The 24,214-nt window shown below is 36.7% G+C and overlaps 1 protein-coding gene across 1 annotated transcript in view; it reads right to left on the bottom strand.

The window, feature by feature from the left end:
* The window catches only part of SPATA17 (spermatogenesis associated 17), a 203,092-nt gene that overhangs the window by 32,691 nt on the left and 146,187 nt on the right, over positions 1-24,214 (bottom strand). Inside the window, exon 9 of the mRNA XM_018059937.1 lies at positions 22,477-22,612. Within this exon, the coding sequence (XP_017915426.1) occupies positions 22,477-22,612 (136 nt within the window). The remainder of the gene's footprint in view (positions 1-22,476; positions 22,613-24,214) is intronic.

Below are 24,214 nucleotides of genomic sequence, written 5' to 3'. Positions count from 1 at the left end.
TTTGTATCTCACACCATATACAAAAATACAAAATGGATTAAAGAGTTAAATGTAAGACCAAAAACTACAAATTCTACTCTATGTTTTACATCAAACTTCCCACATAAAATAAGTACAAGAAATGAGATTAGCAAAATTATTTCTTACGAAAGAAAATAAAACCAAATGATTCAGTGGGGAAAAAGATAGTGACTTGACTTACATTAGTCATCTTTGGAGTGTAGGTAATCAGGACTTGAGCACAAATGGCCAAGTCAACAATCATGTAACATACACTTGTAATGGATTCTTTGCCTTGCATTATTCTTGTTAATTATACTTCCATAGAGAAAATCATTATAACATAGAACATCATTATATGTAAGTTTCAAAAAAGAGAGCCGGTTCTTCATTTATTTCCCTTTCCCATCTCATCTAATGATGCCTTTCCTGAATGTGGGTGTGTGTTCATAGTTGTGAAGAAAAGAACTAGTGAGCTCAACAGGGCAAAGACAAACCTTGAGTACATGCTGCAGACATATTCAGTTAATGTGTTCATAGCTAACTCTTTGACTATAACTTTAAAAATAAATATGTAAATAAAGTAAAATAAAAATAAATATACTGTCATCCCCTATGGTTCACAATACATGATAATGATGAAAATAGTTATTTACCTAAATTTTGGTTTACCTACCAAAATTTAAACACGTATACATTCTGTTTCAGTTCAGTTCAGTTCAGTCGCTCAGTCATGTCCGACTCTTTGCAACCCCATGAATCACAGCACACCAGGCCTCCCTGTCCATCACCAACTCCCGGAGTTCACTCAGACTCACGTCCATCGAGTCAGTGATGCCATCCAGCCATCTCATCCTCTGTCGTCGCCTTCTCCTCCTGCCCCCAATCCCTCCCAGCATCAGTCTTTTCCAGTGAGTCAACTCTTCGCATGAGATGGCCAAAGTACTGGAGTTTCAGCTTCAGCATCATTTCTTCCAAAGAAATCCCAGGGCTGATCTCCTTCAGAATGGACTGGTTGGATCTCCTTGCAATCCAAGGGACTCTCAAGAGTTTTCTCCAGGGGGGTGGTCCTAAGATGGTGGAGGAATAGGATGGGGAGACCACTTTCTCCCCCACAAATTTGTCAAAAGAACATTTCAGTGCTGAGTAAATTCCACAATACAACTTCTGAATGCCGGCAGAGGATATCAGGCACCCAGAAAAGCAGCTCATTGTCTTCAAAAACAGGTAGGAAAAAATATAAAAGACAAAAAAAGAGGCAACAGAGGTAGGGACGGAGCTCCGTCCCAGGAAGGGAGTCTTAAAAAGAGAGAAGTTTCCAAAAACCAGGAAACACTCTCACTGCCGAGTCTGTGGAGAGCCTTGGAAGCACAGAGGGCAACATAACAGGGAGGAAAAATAAATAAATAATTAAAACCCACAGTTTACAAGCCCAATGGTAACTCCCCCAGCAGAGAAGCAGCGCAGATGCCTGCATCCGCCACTAGCAAGGCGGGGCTGGGCAGGGAGGCGCGGGCTGCATTGCTTAGAGTAAGGATTGGGCCTGAATGCCCCAAGTGTAACCAGAGCAAACTAACTTGGGCTAGCAAACCAGACTGTGGGGTAGCTACCACGCAAAAAGCTCTAACATAAGACACCGCCAGGACCATGCACAGAACAAAGGATGGAAGAGAATTAGCTGGCTGCAGACCATCCCCCTCCAGTGACAGGCAGCCAGAGCCGGAAGGGCCAGAAGGGGGCAATCGCAGCCCCAGAAGGACATTACCCACCAAACTGCAAGCAGGCTCCTTTGCTAACTAAGCCTTCTTGGGGCTCTGGACGGTCACCATCCGCATGAGAAGGGGCGCCAGCGGTACACCCAGAAAACCGAGCAACAGGGACAGGAGAGGCGGTAAGTCGCAGCGACTGCGCTCGCCAAACACCCGAGCTACTGGGACCTGGGAAGGGCGCAAAACGCAGGCCCAACCGAGTCTGCGCCTCTGGGGACTACCCGAGTGCCTGAGCCTGAGCGGCTTAGACCAGGGATGTGCATGCAGCCCAGGGCTGGCCTCAGACGGTCCCCAGCGGAGCAACCCAGAGCCTGAGCTCTGTGCGCTGCGAGTGGGGGCAGGCCCAGTGTGGCTGAGACACTGCGAGCACACGCCAGTGTTATTTGTCTGCAGAGTCCCTCCCTCCCCACAGCGCGACTGAACAAGCGAGCCTAGAAAAAGTGTTCACCACCACTCGCCTTGTGTCAGGGCAGAAATCAGACACTGAAGAGACCAGCAAACAGAAGAAGCTAAAACAGAGGGAACCACCTTGGAAGTGACAGGTGCAATAGATTAAAACCCAGTCGTTAGTACTGACTACATAGGAAGGGGCCTATAGATCTTGAGAAATATAAGCTGGACCAAGGAACTATCCGAAAATGAACTGACCCCACACTGCCCACAACAACACCAGAGAAAGTCCCAGATATACCTTTACTATTTTTAGATTCATTCTTTTTTTTTTTTGGTTGTTTTTTCTTCTTTTCTTCTTTTTTTTTTTAACATTTTTAAAATTTTAAGTCCTCTATTTCTCCATTAATTTTCATTTTTATAACCTACAATTACTTTAAAAAGACCCTATTTTTAAAGCAAACTTCATATATATATTTTTTTCTTTTTAATAATTCTTGTGACTTTTTTTCCTACTTCTTCTTTTCTTTAATATTGTATTTTTGAAAATCCAACCTCTACTCTAGATTTTTAATCTTTGCGTTTTGGTATTTGTAATCAATTTTGTACCTTCAAAAACCCAATCTTCAGTACCCATTTTTATATGAGAGCGAGATTACTGGCTTGACTGCTCTCTCCTCCTTTGGACTCTCCTTTTTCTCCACCAGGTCGCCTCTGTCTCCTCCCTCCCCCTTCTCTTCTCTACCCAACTCTGTGAATCTCTGTGTGTTCCAGATGGTGGAGAACACTTAGGGAACTGATTACTGGCTGGATCTCTCTCCTTTTCATTCCCCTCTTTTATCCTCCTGGCCACCTCTGTCTCCTTCCTCCCTCTCCTCTTCTCTGTATAACTCCATGAACATCTCTGAGGGGTCCAGACTGTGGAGCGCACACAAGGAAGTGATTACTGGCTACTTTGCTTGCTCTTCTTTTGATACCACCTCATCTCATTTGGGTCACCTCTAACTCCCCCTCCCTCTTCTCTTCTCCATGTAACTCTGTGAACCTCTCTGGGTGTCCAAACACTGTGGAGAAACTTTTCATCTTTAACGTAGATGTTTTTATCAATGGTGTGGTATAGAAGGAGAAGTCTTGAGACTACTGTAAAAATAAAACTGAAAACCAGAAGCAGGAGGCTTAAGTCCAAATCCTGAGAACATCAGAGAACTCCTGACTCCAGGAAACATTAATCAATAGAAGCCCATCAAACGCCTCCATACCTACACTGAAACCAAGCACCACCCAAGGGCCAACAAGTTCCAGAGCAAGACATACCACACAAATTCTCCAGCAACACAGGAACACAGCCCTGAGCTTCAATATACAGGCAGCTCAAAGTTATTCCAAAACCATTGACATCTCATAACTCATTACTGGACACTTCATTGCACTCCAGAGACAGGAAATCCAGCTCCACCCACCAGAACTCCAACACAAGCTTCCCTAACCAAGAAACTTTGACAAGCCACTGATACAACCCCATCCACAGCGAGGAAACTCCACAATAAAGAGAACTCCACAAACTGCCAGAATACAGAAAGGCCACCCCAAACGCAGCAATATAAACAAGATGAAGAGACAGAGGAATACTCAGCAGGTAAAGGAACAGGATAAATGCCCACCAAACCAAACAAAAGAGGAAGAGATAGGGAATCTACCTGATAAAGAATTCTAAATAATGACAGTGAAAATGATCCAAAATCCTGAAATCAAAATGGAATCACAGGTAAATAGCCTGGAGACAAGGATTGAGAAGATGCAAGAAAGGTTTAACAAGGACCTAGAAGAAATAAAAAAGAGTCAGTATATAATGAATAATGCAATAAATGAGATCAGAAACACTTTGGAGGCAACAAATAGTAGAATAATGGAGGCAGAAGATAGGATTAGTGAAATAGAAGATAGAATGGTAGAAATACATGAATCAGAGAGGAAACAAGAAAAACGAATTAAAAGAAATGAGGACAATCTCAGAGACCTCCAGGACAATATGAAACACTCCAACATTCAAATCATAGGAGTCCCAGTAGAAGAAGACAAAAAGAAAGACCATGAGAACATACTTGAGGAGGTAATAGTTGAAAACTTTCCTAAAATGGGGAAGGAAATAATCACCCAAGTCCAAGAAACCCAGAGTCCCAAACAGGATAAACCCAAGGTGAAACACCCCAAGACACATATTAATCAAATTAACAAAGATCAAACACAAAGAACAAATATTAAAAGCAGCAAGGGAAAAACAACAAATAACACACAAGGGGATTCCCACAAGGATAACAGCTGATCTTTCAATATAAACTCTTCAGGCCAAGAGGGAATGGCAAGACATACTTAAAATGATGAAAGAAAATAACCTACAGCCCAGATTACTGTACCCAGCAAGGATCTCATTCAAATATGAAGGAGAAATCAAAAGCTTTACAGACAAGCAAAAGCTGAGAGAATTCAGCACCACCAAACCAGCTCTCCAACAAATGCTAAAGGATACTCTCTGGACAGGAAATACAAAAAGGGTGTATAAACCTGAACCCAAAACAATAAAGTAAATGGCAACAAGATCATACTTATCAATAATTACCTTAAACATAAATGGGTTGAATGCCCCAACCAAAAGACAAAGACTGGCTGAATGGATACAAAAACAAGACCCTTATATATGTTGTCTACAAGAGACCCATCTCAAAACAAGGGACACATACAGACTGGAAGTGAAGGGCTGGAAAAAGATATTCCATGCAAATAGAGACCAAAAGAAAGGAGGAGTAGCTATACTCATATCAGATAAAATAGACTTTCAAACAAAGGCTGTGAAAAGAGACAAAGAGGGACACTACATAATGATCAAAGGATCAATCCAAGAAGATATAACAATTATAATTATATATGCACCCAATATAGGAGCACCACAATATGTAAGACAAATGCTAACAAGTATGAAAGGGGAAATTAACAAACACAATAATAGTTGGAGACTTTAATACCCCACTCACACCTATGGATAGATCAACTAAACAGAAAATTAACAAAGAAACACAAACTTTAAATGATACAATAGACCAGTTAGACCTAATTGATATCTATAGAACATTTCACCCCAAAACAATGAATTTCACCTTTTTCTCAAGTGCTCACGGAACCTTCTCCAGGATAGATCAGATCCTGGGCCATAAATCTAGCCTTGATAAATTAAAAAAAACCTGAAATCATTCCAAGCATCTTTTCTGACCATAATGCAGTAAGATTAGATCAATTACAGGAGAAAAACTATTAAAAATTCCAACATATGGAGACTGAACAACACTCTCCTGAATAACCAACAAATCACAGAAAAAATCTAAATATGCATCGAAACAAATGAAAATGAAAACACAACAACTCAAAACCTGTGGGACACTATAAAAGCAGTGCTAAGGGGAAAGTTCATAGCAATACAGGCATACCTCAAGAAACAAGAAAAAAGTCAAATAAATAACCTAACTCTACACCTAAAGCAACTAGAAAAGGAAGAAATGGATAACCCCAGAGTTAGTAGAAGGAAAGAAATCTTAAAAATTAGGGCAGAAATAAATGCAAAAGAAACAAAAGAGACCATAGCAAAAGTCAACAAAGCCAAAAGCTGGTTCTTTGAAAGGATAAATAAAACTGACAAACCTTTAGCCAGACTCATCAAGAAACAAAGGGAGAAAAATCAATTCAATAACATTAGAAATGAAAATGGAGAGATCACAACAGACAACACAGAAATACAAAGGATCATAAGAGACTACTATCAGCAATTATATTCCAATAAAATGGACAACGTGGAAGAAATGGACAAATTCTTAGAAAAGTACAACTTTCCAAAACTGAACCAAGAAGAAATAGAAAATCTTAACAGACCCATCACAAGCACGGAAATTGAAACTGTAATCAGAAATCTTCCAGCAAACAAAAGCCCAGGTTCAGAGGGCTTCACAGCTGAATTCTAACAAAAATTTAGAGAAAAGCTAACACCTATCTTACTCAAACTCTTCCAGAAAATTGCAGAGGAAGGTAAACTTCCAAACTCATTCTATGAGGCTACCATCACCCTAATACCAAAACCTGACAAAGATGCCACAAGAAAAGAAAACTACAGGCCAGTATCACTGATGAACATAGATGCAAAAATCCTTCACAAAATTCTAGCAATCAGAATCCAACAACAATCTTAAAAAGATCATACACCATGACCAAGTGGGCTTTATCCCAGGGATGCAAGGATTCTTCAATATCCGCAAATCAATCGATGAAATTCATCACATTAACAAACTGAAAAATAAAAGCCATATGATTATCTCAATAGATGCAGAGAAAGCCTTTGACAAAATTCAACATCCATTTTGTGGCTCAGAGATTAAAGTGTCTGCCTCCAATGTGGGAGACCTAGGTTCAATCCCTGGGTCAGGAAGATCCCTTGGAGAAGGAAATGGCAATCCACTCCAGTATTCTTGCCTGGAGAATCCCATGGATGGAGAAGCCTAGTAGGTTACAGTCCATGGGGTCGCAAAGAGTCGGACACGACTGAGTGACTTCACCTCATCTTATGATAAAAACTCTCCAGAAACCAGGCATAGAAGGAACATACCTCAACATAATAAAAGCTATATATGACAAACCCACAGCAAACATTATCCTCAATGGTGAAAAATTGAAAGCATTTCCCCTAAAGTCAGGAACAAGACAAAGGTGCCCACTTTCACTGCTACTATTCAACATAGTTCTGGAAGTTTTGGCCATAGCAATCAGAGCAGAAAAAGAAATAAAAGGAATCCAAATTGGAAAAGAAGAAGTAAAACTCTCACTGTTTGCAGATGATGTGATCCTCTATGTAGAAAACCCTAAAGACTCCACCAGAAAATTACTAGAGCTCATCAGTGAGTATAGTAAAGTTGCAGAATATAAAATCAACACACAGAAATCCCTTGCATTCCTATACACTAATAATGAGAAAGTAGAAAAAGAAATTAAGGAAACAATTCCATTCACCATTGCAACGAAAAGAATAAAATACTTAGGAATATATCTACCTAAAGAAACTAAAGACCTATATATAGAAAACTATAAAACACTGGTGAAAGATATCAAAGAGGACTCTAATAGATGGAGAAATATACCATGTTCATGGATCAGAAGAATCAATATAGCGAAAATGAGTATACTACCCAAAGATTCAATGCAATCCCTATCAAGCTACCAGCGGTATTTTTCACAGAGCTAGAAGAAATAATTTCACAATTTGTGTGGAAATACAAAAAACCTTGAATAGCCAAAGCAATCTTAAGAAAGAAGAATGGAACTGGAGGAATAAACCTGCCTAACTTCAGGCTCTACTACAAAGCCACAGTCATCAAGACAGTATGGTACTGGCACAGACAGAAATACAGATCAATGGAACAAAATAGAAAGCCCAGAGATAAATCCACACACCTATGGACACCTTATCTTCGACAAAGGAGGCAAGAATATACAATGGAGTAAAGACAATCTCTTTAACAAGTGGTGCTGGGAAAACTGGTCAACCACTTGTAAAAGAATGAAACTAGATCACTTTCTAACACTGCACACAAAAATAAACTCAAAATGGATTAAAGATCTAAACGTAAGACCAGAAACTATAAAACTCCTAGAGGAGAACATAGGCAAAACACTTTCCGACATAAATCACAGCAGGATCCTCTATGACCCACCTCCCAGAATACTGGAAATAAAAGCAAAAATAAACAAATGGGATCTAATTAAAATTAAAAGCTTCTGCACAACGAAGGAAACTATAAGCAAGGTGAAAAGACAGCCTTCCGAATGGGAGAAAATAATAGCAAATGAAGCAACTGACAAACAACTAATCTCAAAAATATACAAGCAACTCCTGCAGCTCAATTCCAGAAAAATAAACGATCCAATCAAAAAATGGGCCAAAGAACTAAACAGACATTTCTCCAAAGAAGATATACAGATGGCTAGCAAACACATGAAAAGATGCTCAACATCACTCATTATCAGAGAAATGCAAATTAAGACCACAGTGAGGTACCACTTCACACCAGTTAGAATGGCTGCGATCCAAAAGTCTACAAGCAATAAATGCTGGAGAGGGTGTGAAGAAAAGGGAACCCTCTTACACTGTTGGTGGGAATGCAAACTAGTACAGCCACTATGGAGAACAGTGTGGAGATTCCTTAAAAAACTGGAAATAGAACTGCCTTATGACCCAGAAATCCCACTGCTGGGCATACACACCAAGGAAACCAGAATTGAAAGAGACATGTGTACCCCAATGTTCATCGCAGCACTGTTTATAATAGCCAGGACATGGAAACAACCTAGATGTCCATCAGCAGATGAATGGATAAGAAAGCTGTGGTACATATACACAATGGAGTATTACTCAGCCCTTAAAAAGAATACATTTGAAGCAGTTCTAATGAGGTGGATGAAACTGGAGCCGATTATACAGAGTGAAATTAGCCAGAAAGAAAAACACCAATACAGTATACTAGCACATATATATGGAATTTAGAAAGATGATAACGATAACCCTGTATGCGAGACAGCAAAAGAGACACAGATGTATAGAACAGACTTTTGGACTCTGTGGGAGAGAGAGAGGGTGGGATGATTTGGGAGAATGGCATTGAAACATGCATAATATCATGTAAGAAATGAATTGCCAGTCTAGGTTCTACACAGGATACAGGATGCTTGGGGCTGGTGCACTGGGATGACCCAGAGAGATGGTATGGGGAGGTAGGTGGGAGTGGGGGTTCAGGATTGGGAACTCATGTACACCCATGGCGGATTCATGTTGATGTATGGCAAAACCAATACAGTATTGTAAAGTAAAATAAAGTAAATTAAAACACACACACACACACACACACACACACACACACACACACACACACACAGTCTTCTCCAACACCGAGCTCAAAAGCATCAATTCTTTGGTGCTCAGCTTTCTTCACAGTCCAACTCTCACATCCATACATGACCACTGGAAAAACCACAGCCTTGACTAGACAGACCTTTGTTGGCAAAGTAATGTCTCTGCTTTTGAATATGCTATCTAGGTTGGTCATAACTTTTCTTCCAAGGAGTAAGTGTCGTTTAATTTCATGGCTGCAGTCACCATCTGCAGTGATTTTGGAGCCCAAAAAAATAAAGTCTGACACTGTTTCCATATATAAAAGATAGGAGATATTTGAAAAAGAGCATCTTTCTTTGTTTTCTAATAATAGATTTTACAAGAGCAGTATTTTAAGCTATACTGCACCCTACAAATACAAAGAAGCTTTCTGGAAAGTACACTTTATTTTTATTTTAGCATGTCATCAAAAATAAACCCTTCAATCTACCACTGATTATTTTAATGCTACTAAGTCATACATTTATATGTTACATTCTGAGATGATTTTCTTCATAGAACACCAAACACTTAACATTTGATATCTGAAAATATTCCCAATCTGACAAATTCATGCAACTTCAGATCCTTTGTTATTTGGGGCATTTACACCTATTGTAGATCAGTAACATGAGAGAAAGTTAAAGCATGGGAAATGTTATCAGTAATGTTTGGGGATAAAAAGCAAAAGTATATGTGTTAGCTACCAAGATATCTAATATATTTTCTCAACATCTTTTTCTAGGGCACTTTTAGAATTTTTATTTTGAAATTTAAGTAATACATGCCATGAATATGGAAACTTACTTTCAAAACTAAGTACACTAAAATTTTACATATAGCATTTTGAACACTTAATTATGCTATTAGTACTGGAAAGTATATTCATGCTTGCAGATTAGATTGCTTCCACCCTCACACACTATTTATTTGATATCAAAACATAAATGACAGATATTTCTGAATTCAATTAGAAAAACAATATGTAGTGTCTCAAGAATCAAGGCAAACCTTCAAAGAAGTACAACTCCAATTCGAATACTTTTTTAAAAAAATAGAATTCTGAAAAAAATACCTCAAATTTTTCATGGTTTATAAGCTTTCACAATATAAATGAGTTTCTATGGAGTATGCTCACAAAATGGAAGTCATTTTCTTAACATATTATATACATGACATAAAGTGAAGGAAACACATTTACAGTGAATGCTAGTGCTCTTCATTATTTCTACAAGAAATGCCAACATGGCATTAGGTTACTGAGCTGCCAAGAGACTTGCACAGACACCCTTCCAATCCAGTCTTCTCATGACAAATAATTAGACAAATAACAAAAACACATTCAGAAAGAATATATAATAAAACAAATAAAATACTGACTATATACACAAAAATTGTATTTTATTTACCATAAGAAAATTTTGGACTAGGATGTAACTTTTATATCATGACTTAATTCTTAAAATATCAAAACTTGCCAGTCATACATAACTTCACTTGGGAGAGTCAATGTCATTGGGGAAAATCTTTCCTAAGGAAGAGAGGGAGAAAACTAGGATGGCTCCCCATTATTTGGCAAAAGTTGAGTGACTGCCTGAGTGAAAGGAATTTAAGAGAAACCAGGTGTCAGGGAGAAAATGCAGAGTTCTGCACTAGCTATAATAAGTGTGAGTTCTCTTTGGATAAGCAGAGAAAATAACTGAAAAAGTAATACAGCAACATTTTTTTTCTCTAATGCTGCTTACAGACAAGTTACATGATTAAATGAGGAAGGTAGAGAGAGCAAGCCATTTATAATACAACAGACAAATGACGATGCATTGCTAGTTAGACAACATAATAAGTACCATCTAATTTTCTCTTTAAAATCCATTTATTCTTCAAAACCCTAGATCATCATCAAGGGACTACATTTTCCAACTGAGGGATTACAGAGGAGGAAAATTATGCTTTATTAAATATTCCAATTTTTGTGAGCAAAATCTTTGCAAATTGCTCTTGGAATAGATGTAATAAAAAAGTTAAGGTCAACACTTGTATCTTTACAACCATCATGTGAAATATTTTCACAACTTTTGTACCTCAGAGTCTTTCATTGATATCCTTTAAGTCAGTTGCTGCCCAGATTATCAAGTTATCATTTTTAGTCATCTGAAATTTCGGTTGTTAATATGTTAACATGCTAACAGATGTAAAATTTTCCCTAATAGTTTACAACCTTATCATAACCACCTAAAAAGTAACTCAGAAATTAATCCAGAGTTAATGATACAGATATCAATCTGGCACTTCTATAATAGAATTCACAAACTGTAGCCTTCTCAAAAGAAGTCTGGGAGTATGGTTTCCAGCATCTTGTTAGGATAAATATGAATGTCTAAATAATTAAATGAAGAATGCTTTTAGGATAAATTATATTGCATTTAGGTATAATTTGGAAAATATGCAGTTAAAATATGTTAAGAGAAATTAAATCCCCAACAATAATTTTCACAATGGAACAATTTCTTCAAATGAATTCTCAAGCAGGAAATCTGGTCTGTGAAATTCACGAGTAGAGTTCCATGCTCTCCTTGGCACACATTACGTAAGTGATATGTAGTGATAAGGAAACACACAATTAAGAGAAGTATTTGACTTCTCCTTTATTTCTGTGGTATGTGTTGCTGTTGGTTCCCTTTGCCATTTTATAAGACTTAAAGACATTTTTTAAGCACCAACTTGGAAATTTACCAAAATTTTTTTCAAAATACTATTTTATAGTGGTGTAAAGTCAATTCAAAGATACAAAAAAAATATAAAATGTTATCCGTAAGTTTAAAATCATCTTAATGGAAGCTTTCACATATTTGTCTTAGTGTAACACAAGTTAGATGTTCGATAAACTTCAATATTTAATTTGTATAATATTAAAACATGTAGTATAGGAAATTAATTTAAATTAATAAAAACAAATTAATCTTTTAATTATCTAGGACTCGGTCAATTTATTAATGTTAGTTTACTATTACTTTCTTCTCTTGGGTTTCCCTGGTAGCTCAGCTGGTAAAGAATCCACCTGCAATGCAACAGATCCCGGCTTGATTCCTGGGTTGGGAAGATCTGCTGGAGAAGGAAATAACTACCCACTCCAGTATTCTGGCCAGGAGAATTCCATGGACTGAATAGAGTCAGACACAACTGAAGCAACTTTCACTTTCTTTTCTTAACTAATCTTTATTGGAGTACTGTTGCTTTACAATGTTGTGTTAGTTTCTACTGTACAGCAAAGTGAATCAGCTATACATATATCCCCTCTTTTTTGGATTTCCTTCCCATTTCAGTCAGCACAGAACACTGAGTAGAGTTCCCTGAGCACTGATACTATCCCTGAAGTGTTGGATAGCACCTTACCCACAGTAGCGCTTGTTTCAAAATTGGAGATAATCCCTTAAAACCCTGATACTTGCTTTATCAACTAAGTTGATGTCACATTCTACATCCTTAGTCATTTCAATAATTCTACATACCACCTTCATCAGGAGTAGTTCTCATCTCCAGAAACCACTTTCTTTACTCAGCCCTTAGAGGAAACTCCTTATTCATTCAAGTTTTATCAAGAGGTGGCAGCAATTTAGTCTTCAGGCTCCACTTCTTCAGGCTCCACTTCTAAGGCTAGTTCTCTTGCTACCTGAAGTGACTTCCTGCACCAAAGTCTTGAACCCCTCAAAGGTATCCACAGAGCTGGAATCAATTTTTGCCAAGCTCTTGTTAATGTTGATATATAAACTTCTTCCCATGAGTCAAAAATGTTCTTAATGGCTCCTAGAATGGTGAATCCTTTCCAGAATGTTTTCAATTGACATTGCGCAGATCCATCAGAGGAATCACTATCTATGGCAGGGATAGCCATACAAAATGTATTTCCTGAATAATAAAACTTGAAAGTCAAAATTACTCAGTTCATGGGCTGCAGAATGAATGTTGTGTTAGCAGGCATGAAAATGATATTAATCTCATTGTACATTTCTGTCAGATCTTTTATATGACCAGGTACGTTGTCAATGAGCAGTAATTCTTTATTCAATATACTGTTAACATTTATATCTCATCATCCCATGGAATACAGTCACAACATGAAAACTTCTTGGGGGCTCCTCTGTGCTGATCATGTCATATTTCAGCCAAGAAAGGTCCAAGTAGTTTGGTTTCTGATCCCCCTGTATAACCACTCTCAACTCACCACTGCCAATTAAACCCCTTCCAACTACTACAAAACAATAAGACTTTTTTCAAAATAAAACCACTACTGATTTTCAAAGAAAAAATCCCACCATTGGATATGAAAAGAACATTACCAGGATTTAGTTTCCTTTCTCGATGGATAAATTTATGATCATATGAGGTAGGAAAAACTACTTTCAATGAATCCTCTGGTTATTAGAGTTTGGGTGTCATACAAAGTGATGAGTAAAGTATGTCTCTGTGTTTCAGTGAGCAGCAATATTTTGAAAGGGATTTTTTTTTTCTGAGAAGTAGGCCTCAAGAGTGGGCTTAAACTACTCAGTAAACCATGCTGTGAACAGATGTGCTGTCAACCAGGCTTTGCTGTTCCATCTACAGAGCACAGGCCAAGTTGACTTAGCATAATTCTTAATGGTCCTAGGATTTTCAGACTGATGAACGAACACTGGCTTCAACTCTATCACTGACTGCATTAGCACCTAACAAGAGAGTCTACCTGACTTTTGAAACTCAGAAACAGGCAGTGACTTCTCCTCTCAAGCTATGAAAGTCCCCTGTGGCATTTTCTTCCACTATAAGTCTGTCTTATTTACACTGAAATTTTGTTGCTTAGTGTAGCCATCCTTATTATTGTAGAGCGATCTTCTTGACAACTTGCTGCAGCTTCTGTTAATACATTAGCACTTGGCGGCTTCACCTTGCACTTTTATGTTATGGATATGGCTTTTTCCTTTAGACTTCATGAACCAATCTCTGCTACCTACAAACTTTTCTTCTGCAGCTTTCTTACTTCTCTCAGCCTTCATAGAACTGAAGAGAGTTAGGAGATTGCTCTGGATTAGGCTTTGGCTTAAGGGAATGCTGTGGCAGTTTGATCCTCTATCCCGATTAGTAAAACATTCTCCATATAGGCCATAAGGCTGTTTCTGTATGAACTAGAACAGCACTTTTAATTTCTTTCAAGAACTTTTCCTCTGCATTCACAACTTGGCTAACTGGTTCATGAGGCCTAGGTTTCAGCCTATCTTGGCTTTAGACATGCTTTCCTCATTAAGCTTAACCATTTCTTGCTTTTGATTTAAAGTGAGAAACCTATGATTCTTCCTTTAGAACATTTAGAGACCATTGTAAGGTTATTAATTGACTTGATTTCAATATTTTTGTGTCTCAAGGAATAGGGATGCCAGAGGACAGGGAGAGAAATAGGGGAATGACCAGTCAGTGGAGCAATCAGAACACACACAACATTTATCAATTAAGTTCATTGTCTTACCTTAGCATGGTTTCTGGTGCCCCAACACAAGAAAATAGTAACATCAAAAATCACTCATCATAGAATAACCATAAATACATAGTAATAATAATAATAAAGTTTGAAATATGGTGATATTTACCAAAATGTGACACAGAAACACGAAGTGAGCAAATGCTACTGGAAAAATGGAGCTGATAAAAACTTGTTCAATGAAGGGTTGCCACAAGCCTTCAATTTGTTTTTTTTTTTTAAATGCAATATCCAAGAAGTGTGATGTGGCAAAGTACAATATAATGAGCTACGCCTACAGCTTTTACTATAACGTCAATATGTGAAAATAGGGCTATTAATGGTTAAATTTTAAATGATACAGAGAGTATTGGAGATTTAGAAGATCATTATAACATAAGTGGTCAAAATACATTAATGAAACAGAAAGTTTAAAAGATCATAAATACAATAACAGCTAAATGTACAGTATTTACTTTGTTGGGTATTTTTCTAAGTAATTAATACGAGTTCCTAATTCAGTCATCATAACATAACATCATAAACCAACAGTCATCCATAACAGTTTAAGGAAGGTAAAATAGTTCCCCTTTCCAAAGATGAGAAAACTCAGATACAGGGAATTTAAATAAACTGCTCAAAATCAGGCACATAAGCAGTCATTTGAAACTAGAAAATCTGATGCCAGAATAGTCTGATCGAGCTGGTGTCTTTATTACAAGAGGGAGGGACACCAACCACAGCACTCTCGCTGCCTGGATGCACACCGAAGACGCCGTGAGGACACCATGGGAGGAGTGCCAGCAAGCGAGGCCTCACCAGAAACCAACCCTGAGAGCACTTTGATCTTGGACTTCTGGCCCCCTGGATTGTGAAAAAACAAATACAACCCACCAGGTCTGTGGTATTTTGTCATGGCAACCTGAGCGGACTAACATAGTAACAAAAGTACATATGAAGAACACAAAAGACTCTATGACAGCAAGAGTGTGTTAGAAAATGAATGGAAAAAAAAAAAGAGCTTTTCACAATCACAATAAAATATAAGTTTCTTAGGAATAAGTCTAATAATAAACATGTAGAATCCATATGAGAAAACAACTTCTATTGAGAGATGTGTGCTCTTGGATAAGAAAGTTGAACTTCATTAAAATCAAGGAAATGCTAACTAATACATAACATCACATCTATCCAATCAGCAAAAAATTTTAAGGTTGACAGTAATAAATAATGGAAGGACTACTGTAGTATCACTGTTGTAAACTAAATGTGAACAGTTCTTTGTAAAATATAATCTTATGGAACAAATTTGAAAATGTATTCAATATATATCCTATAATCAGTAATACATTTCTCTCATGTGAACTAGGAGATTTATAAAGGAATCAACATAATAGTCACATCAAAATCATTGATTAGAGCAGCTGCAAGTAATGCATATTTTTCTCCAATAAATGGATAAATTGTGGCAACTCATGCGTGGAATACTTTACAGCAGTGGAAAAAATTAAATGCAAGTAAAGGGCTTCCCTTGTGGCTCAGCTGGTAAAGAATCTGCTGCAAGGTGGGAGACCTGGGTTCAATCCATGGGTTGGGAAGATGCCCTGGAGAAGGGAAAGGCTACCCACTCCAGTATTCTGGCCTGGAGAATCCCATGGTCTGTATAGTCCATGAGGTTGCAAAGAGTCGGACACGACTGAGCGACTTTCACTTTGACTATACATGGTAAGAGGGCTTACCAGGTGGTGCTAGTGGTAAAGAACCCGCCTCCTAATGCAGGGGACATAAAACATGGGTTCAGTCCCTGGGTGGAGAAGATTCCCTGGAGGAGGGCATGGCCATCCACTCCAGGATTCTTGCTTGGAGAATCCAAAGGACAGCAAAACCTTCTGCAGTCCATAGGGTCACAAAGAATCAGACACGACTGAAGCAACTTAGCATGCATGCATGCATACACAGTAAGTGCGTGGTTTGAAAAATACACGTGATTTGACTTACACATTTATACAAATACATTTATATAAAATGCCTAAGATATGCAAAACTAGCTATTGCTCAGGAATACAAATATATAATAAAAGCATAAAAGCAAAGGAAGTACTTAAAATTCAGGATAGCAGATCTCTGTCGTTGGAAACAGAAAAGATGGAACCATTGAGAGTACCACACAAGACTTCTAAATAACAGGAAAGTCTTCTCTCTAAGCCAGGTAAAGATTTCATTAATTTATTATTTTATAAATAATATTCTGGTATTCTGTATCATCTTGACACATAATAAAGACATTTTTTAAATGTACAAACTATTATGTATAAAATAAGCTATACAATTATATTGTACAACACAGGAAAAATAGCCAATATTCTACAATAACTATAAAAGAGCACAACCTTTAAAAACTGTGAGTCACTATGCTCTACACTTATAACTTGTATAATACTGTACATCAACTACAACTTTTAAAAAAAGCCTTAAAAGCCAAAAATAAATTCAACAGAATAAAACATATATATAATATACAAAAGTTTGGTGCATTAAAGAACAGCGTTAATAGAAAATAATAAAGATTCTGCAAAAATTTCACAGCAAATTAAAAGCGAACTAAATGAAGTACATAATAATAGAACCAATCCCCTTTAAAATAATTCCACAGAATTAACCATTTGTTATTATATCTAGCAAAAATATTTCCAATATTTGAGATAAAGTATCAGTACTTTCAGAAAACTGGAGGTTTCAAGAAACCTATGACCTAAAAATTCTAGATAAAAGATGTTAAGATCTTTTTAAGGCATAAATGACCTGGGGAAAGATTAAGGGGATTCCTTGGAAGAAAGAACTGACAAGAAAGTGCATCCCAGTGAGCGAGATAGTCAGCTTATGTCACATGGTATACACACATCCATAGAGGTCCAGAGTCTGGGCATAATATGGCACATGGTCAAGAAATAGACATCTGGGCTTTGGGTACAGCAAGAGGTTAGACCAGAGAACATGGTATAAAATCCAGCATTCCTGAAAAATAATATTTTCAGTAGATGAAAAGCAGATTCTTTACCGCTGAGTCACCAGGGAAGCCCACTTAGGTTAATAATTACAGACTAACATGGTCAGTACTAATCTACTGAAAATCTTGGAAACATCACTGCACATATTGATATCATATTTATTCATGAGTTAAAATTAAAATCAGAAACTCTCGAACTCATTTTTAAGACTATAATTGAAAATTTCCACACAATGTGACAAACCTATCTGAAACAAAATATTGATGAAAAAGCTAAGGAAGTGTAAATTTATACATCTCAACACTACATATCCAAACTATTCTATAGGTTAAACACTATTTTTCAATATCGTATAACACAATAGTGGTTCTGTCCTAAAGGCATAATAAACTAGAGTATATGCAAAAATGTATGCATATTCAAATGCACAATACTTTATAATAAAAAATTGTATAAGCTTATATTTTCCCTGATGGTTGCTGACCTCTGGAATTCAGGTATAAGGATAATCAGAGGGAGAACGCTGAAGAACTTTAGTCCCAGATATATCGTCAGAGAGACAGAAAAAGCTTTTAAACTGAATATTTGATTATTGAAGACCATCCTCCTAAGCAAAATATTTTCCCTCAATTACACTTAATTATTTAATTGTTTACATTTACTAATGAAACGAAACAACACAAAACAAACAACTGTCGGGGGCTGTTTTCAGCAGACACATAATCATCCATCAGCGTGTACAGAAAGATTCTTAAAATTATATGAAGCTGGTCTGTTTAAAGAGAAAGGCATATTTTATCCCAATCAATGCATAAGAGTAAAATTATCCATAACTGAGGCATGTTTCTCTGATGTACAGTTCAGCTGTAATGATCCCCACACACTGCTCTTGCACATCAATTATGATAATCATAATCACGGTCGTTGAGCTGGGTGTTCATTATTATCAGGATGCTGGTGACAGCAGATTCAATCACCGGGTGCTATGGGCAAGCAGTCACAGTCCCACCCAAGTTTCTGCAGACAGCGACGTGCCACATTAAATCTATGATGTGTTCCACATCCCACTCCATTCCAAACGCCGTCGACGGTAAAGGTCAACTTTATGTTCTGTGCAATATGCTTAGGCTCTCTAAATTAATTCTTTGGAGTACTAGATATTTTTATGCTTTGTAGCTTATAAAATTCTGTTTAGGACCAAAATGCATGTGAAAATAACACAAAAGGTCTGATCTACTGCTGTAATTCACCTATAATAAGGCATAGGAGGAGAAGCTCTGTCAACATGAACCATCTTAAAAGTCTCTTCTTGAATTTTGCGAATATGGGAAAACATGAAGTGGTTCTATTATAGTCAGTTGTCCAAAATGCATATGAAACTCATTCTTATTCAGATAAAGGCCTGAGACTATCATTTCTGCTTCAGTAAATATGAACATGTTCAGATGTTTTGACAATCAAAAGAATGTTTTCAGTAGACAATTTTTTCTTGGCCAACTCTTTTAGACCTAGTCAGATAGATGAAATTAATGGTGACTAATAGATTCTACTTATTTAATTTCATTTCTTTTTCAGATATTGAGATCAGCACAACAAAGAATTTATAAATACAAAGTCTTTAGGTGAACTTAAAAAAAGTTCAACCATTTAAGACACAGACCTAGAATCTAACAATTAACTTGGAGCATTTTACAGTTAGATAAAAGAAATATGAGTAAGTTATATGATATATATACATTATTGATTTCCATAAATTCAAAAAATGATATATATTATTTTTCACTACTGATTTTCGTACTGTCAGGAAAATTATATTATTTGCTCTTAATCTGCTGACTTTGTGATGTCTTTCTGTACTGTTCATGTTAATAGCATTAAAATAAAACAAAAATATTAAATACTATTTATTAACTGATTTAATGTGAATATGATTAGAGAAAGAAAACATTTTACTTTTCTCTCAATGTACACCCTTTATCTTAGTTGTATAACAAATGGCCTGACAGTTACAACCTCCATACTTAAAGAAAACAAAAGAGAAAAAAATTCTCCAGGCAGACAAACTTAAAACATGATGCAAAGAGTGGAGAAGAGGAACCAAATATATTTGTTTCTTAATTTCAGTAAATCTAATGCTTTCAACTAAATCTTATGTGTATTTAAATGTTTGTAAATAGCCCATCTCCCAATAGAAGCAGCATAAAACTACACTAGTCTTTTCCCTCTTCAACATTTCGAACTTAACAACTCACTAAAACAATCCTTCATCTACTAATAATGAATAAGTTGTGGTCTCATGTCTCCAAAATCAATAAACAAAGTTTTATATAAAATAAAGAAAAATCTGCGGGCTTCTAATCATTTATTGGGCACAAATTCACCCAGATCACTGAGCAGCAAGTCAAAACATAACATATTTTCATAGAAACAATAGAATGGCTACCTTTGTACTTTGTAGAATCTATTGGCTACACAGGAATAATTTGTCAATTTAATAAGGTTATTTTAAGAGATCAGAGGAAGTGGAAAAGAAGGAAATGAGGAATAAAATTAAATTTGCATTTAATATCTTTCTATGTGATTTTGTGCAAGTGGACTAATGATTTATTAAGACATAAGGAATCTCTACACTTTCTTAGTTTTCAGGATCTAAAAGAATGATTATTTGTCATTAACTTTTCAAGTATGTGTACTTTCTAAAAGTATACAGAGGCAACAATATTCCTCCAAAAGAACAAAATAAACTTTTTTTTTTAGTGAATATCCAACAGTCTCTATAACTTGATTAACCTAATGAGATGAATGCATAGTCTTGGAATATGTCAAACATATGAATAAACCTATGGCATAAAACCCAAAAGAACCGTATTATTTTAGGAAAGAAACACTGGCACAAGGATTTTTCTTATACTGAAGTAGTGCAGTGTCTTAAGGTAAGTCATTTACAATTTAAGGAAACGAAATGAGATTTTCCTTGAATTAAATAGAATGGTGACGGCTTAACAACAAAAAAATAAAATTCACGTCAAATAGAAAAATGAGAGTAGATCACATTATGTACATTCAAAATACAAAATTAAAAGGTTTAAAAATCATATTTACCCTATATTCTGAATGGCTGCATATTAGGTAAAAAACAAATGCCTAGCATAGTCTTGGTATGGATTTTTAATGTAATAATATTATTATCAACTTTCAGGTTTATCAGTCAGTGGACCAGATTGAACTACTCATTGTACATATTCCTTATGCCATGGAATGACTGTTTAGTGTTCTAGAAGACTATTTAAAACAACAACAACAACAAAACAAAAAGACTTAGCAGCTACAAAAGAAAAAGCGACTTCCTAAGGAATCCAAGCACGAGTTCCTTTTGACAATGCCATTATTTACAATGTCCTTAAAAAAGAACTTTTCTTAGAATTTGGTAAAGAAAGATCTCATTTCCCTTAAAGGTCTAACATGTTTCTTTCACTTGAGCAGTGAGGATGCCTCTGCAACTTTTGTTCTCTGCATCTTAGATACCAACAGGTTGCATTTCCTAAGTCTCTGACCACCACAGTCACGTGCAAGCATGCTCATTGCTCAGTCATGTGAGGCTCTTTGCAGCTCCAAGGACTGCAGCCCGCCTAGATGCTTTGTCCATGGGATTCTCCAGGCAAGTATACTGGAGTGGGTTGCCATGCCCTCCTCCCAGTCCTCCTTTATTTTGTGGGCATAGATGCTCTTCTCATCTAAGATTGTTTCCCCGTGTTTAAATTTCTAGAATATGGCCTACAGTGTATTTGCCACTTGATAAGGTGCCCTCAGGGTCTTTCCTGGTGGCTCAGCAGTAAAGAATCCACCTGCAATGCAGGATACATGTGTTCGATCCCTGGATTGGGAAGATCCCCTGAAGAAGGGCATGGCAACCCACTCCAGTATTCTTGCCTGGAGAATTCCATGAACAGAAGAGCCTGGCGGGCTATAGATCATAGGGTTGCAAAGGGTCGGACATGACTGAAGCAACTTAGCACGCACGCACGTAAGCAGGTGTCTTAAATCCTTTTGGTAGGAGACTGTAAATGAATAAATCCTCATTGACAGACTACTAATAGAAACAATAGGCGTGGTAGTGTATGGAACTCAGTAGCTCTAGGCCCTTTCCAGAATATAATTTCCTGCTCTACTTTGTCTGTATAATTTTGATATAAGTTTGAGTTTCTAATTGCTAGACAATAGGTTAAAAACCTAGTAAGAACTTTCCTTGTTACCTCCTATTGTGTAAGACATGTAGGTAGGTGTTTTCCCATTTTAGAACTTTTAATTTAAGTGCAAGCAATTATAATTCTGGAATTCAAAAGTAAATATTTATCTGCTTTTTCCTTTTCTATGTCAAATATATAGATAGGATATCACATATATCTCCCCTTCCTTCCTTCCTTCTTCCCTCCTACCCTCCCCTCCTTCCTTTTCCCCTTCCTTTCTTCTTCCTTCTTTCCTACATACCTATCTACATATACATGGAGGTTGAAAGAAAGCAAGAAAGCACTGATCTCTATGCCTGAGAGTTAGCTTAACACTATTCCACAGATTCAGACTTGACCCTAATTGGCTTTGCCAAAGCTAATGATCCATGCCATTGACCACAGGGTGGCCGAACCATAAAACACAAAAACACAACAACAAAAAAAAATCCACAAAAAAACTTAAACCTCTTACTGACACAGTAAGCTGCACTATCTTCCTATAAAATAGTTAAAAATAATTCTGTAACCATGAGGGTGTTAGTTGTAATGAGAGTATATTTGCTATAATCAGCGTCCATTTTTAGCCTTTTCAAAGAAACATTATTTTCTTTTTAATGTTGCATCGACTCACCTTGTTACAGATCCATCTCTTAGGATTTTCATCTCGGAAATGTTGAGTTCCATAAGCATCAGGACCATATTTGCTTGATAAATGCATTGTCGGGACGTATTTTTTGTTTTTGTGATAGGAAGAAAATGGCAAAAACCTGAAAGAACATTAAGGTCATCATCTTAATTTGATTTGTAGAGACATTTGATTTAAAAAAAAGAATTTAAAGGAGTCATAAATTATAGGGAAAATAACACATGGCTTGGAATCAGAATACCAGGTCTTCACTTCAATCTTGGCCACTGACTATCTCTGTTACTAACTTCTATGTATCTTCATTTCCTATTCCACAAATGGAGACACTAAAATTTTACAGAATTTTGTGGGTCTCAAATATTTGCTAAATATAGAGAATGTTAATTAATTAATTAATTGTGCCAAGTAACTCAAAACTCATCAGATAAGTAAAAATGCCCTTAATAAGATGGTACTCCCCAAATGTAAAGGATGCCTACTATTGCAACTCTCATTGAAATGGGCTTTCTTCACATCTTAACTTCCCAAATAATAAAGGCATTCTTGGTACAGAGTATGGATAAAGAAGCTTTTGAGTCAGTCAGACCTATATTTGCATCTTAGCTTTGGCCCTGCTATCTATGTTCCCTCATGCTATGGAGTAAACTGGAAGGAAAGTGTTAGTTGCTCAGTCACATCTAACTGTTTGAGAATCCATGAACTGTAGCCCACTAGGCTCTTCTATCTATGGGATTTTTTTCCAGGAAAGAATATGGAGTGGGTCATCACTCACTTCTTCAGGGGCTCTTCCTGACCCAGGGATCAAACCCAGGTCTCCTGCATTGCAGGTAGATTCTTTACCATTTGAGCCATAAATGAACAACTTAATATACACAAAACTTAACATGGTGCTGAAAACAATGAGTAAGTATTCAATAAATAATGGTATTGCAAAAGTAGAAGTAGCTTATTGTTATAGCTCTCAGTATCTGCACCACTATCACCATCACCATCATCATTATCATCATTAGTTTTAATGTTATTTTGATCAACATAAAAATAAAAATTTTAAACTCTCACAGAACATCTAAGATCATGATACATTTATAGTGTAACCTGATGAATTGTTTAACGCCTCATCAAAACCTTCTGAAATAAGAGTAAAGGGATTTTTTTTTTAAGTTATAAGTTCATAGGAAAGAGGACAAAAGAGAAAAAAACAGAAGAGGAAAATGCTAACAAATATTTGGCAGGTGGAATGCAGATAGAAAAGTCGAGTTCCAAAAGAGGAAGAGGCCAAAGAGAAATTATGCCATTAGTCCTGCAGAATCCTGGAAGATTCTGGAAACTACTGCAATGGGTGAGAGTGAAGAATAAAGCTGAAAACAGGTGAGAAACCTATGCAAACCCCCAGGTTTCTCTCCCAATTCATATATTCATAAAAAGAGTGTATTCTCATAAATATTATATCAGAAAGCTCTGGGCTGAGGCAAGCAGGCCAGAGTGAGGCACCAAATGAAATATATGAATTCTAATTCAAAGATTATTCACTGAACTCTCCCCTTGCTCCTCTTGAAGTGACCTGGCAGCTTGACTAATAGATTTCAGAAGACTAACTGTTTCTTCTCAAAAGATACTGAGAGTTCCCAGTTCAACAACTTCAAATATCAACATTTGGAAATTCCTTAATTAAAAGGTCATATCCCAGTGTCTATCAGTCAAATAAGCCACTCTCACACACAAA

The sequence above is a fragment of the Capra hircus genome, chromosome 16, assembly GCF_001704415.2.
Source record: "Capra hircus breed San Clemente chromosome 16, ASM170441v1, whole genome shotgun sequence".
NCBI classification, from domain to species: Eukaryota; Metazoa; Chordata; class Mammalia; order Artiodactyla; family Bovidae; genus Capra; species Capra hircus.
This window is presented reverse-complemented; position numbering and strand designations above follow the sequence as displayed.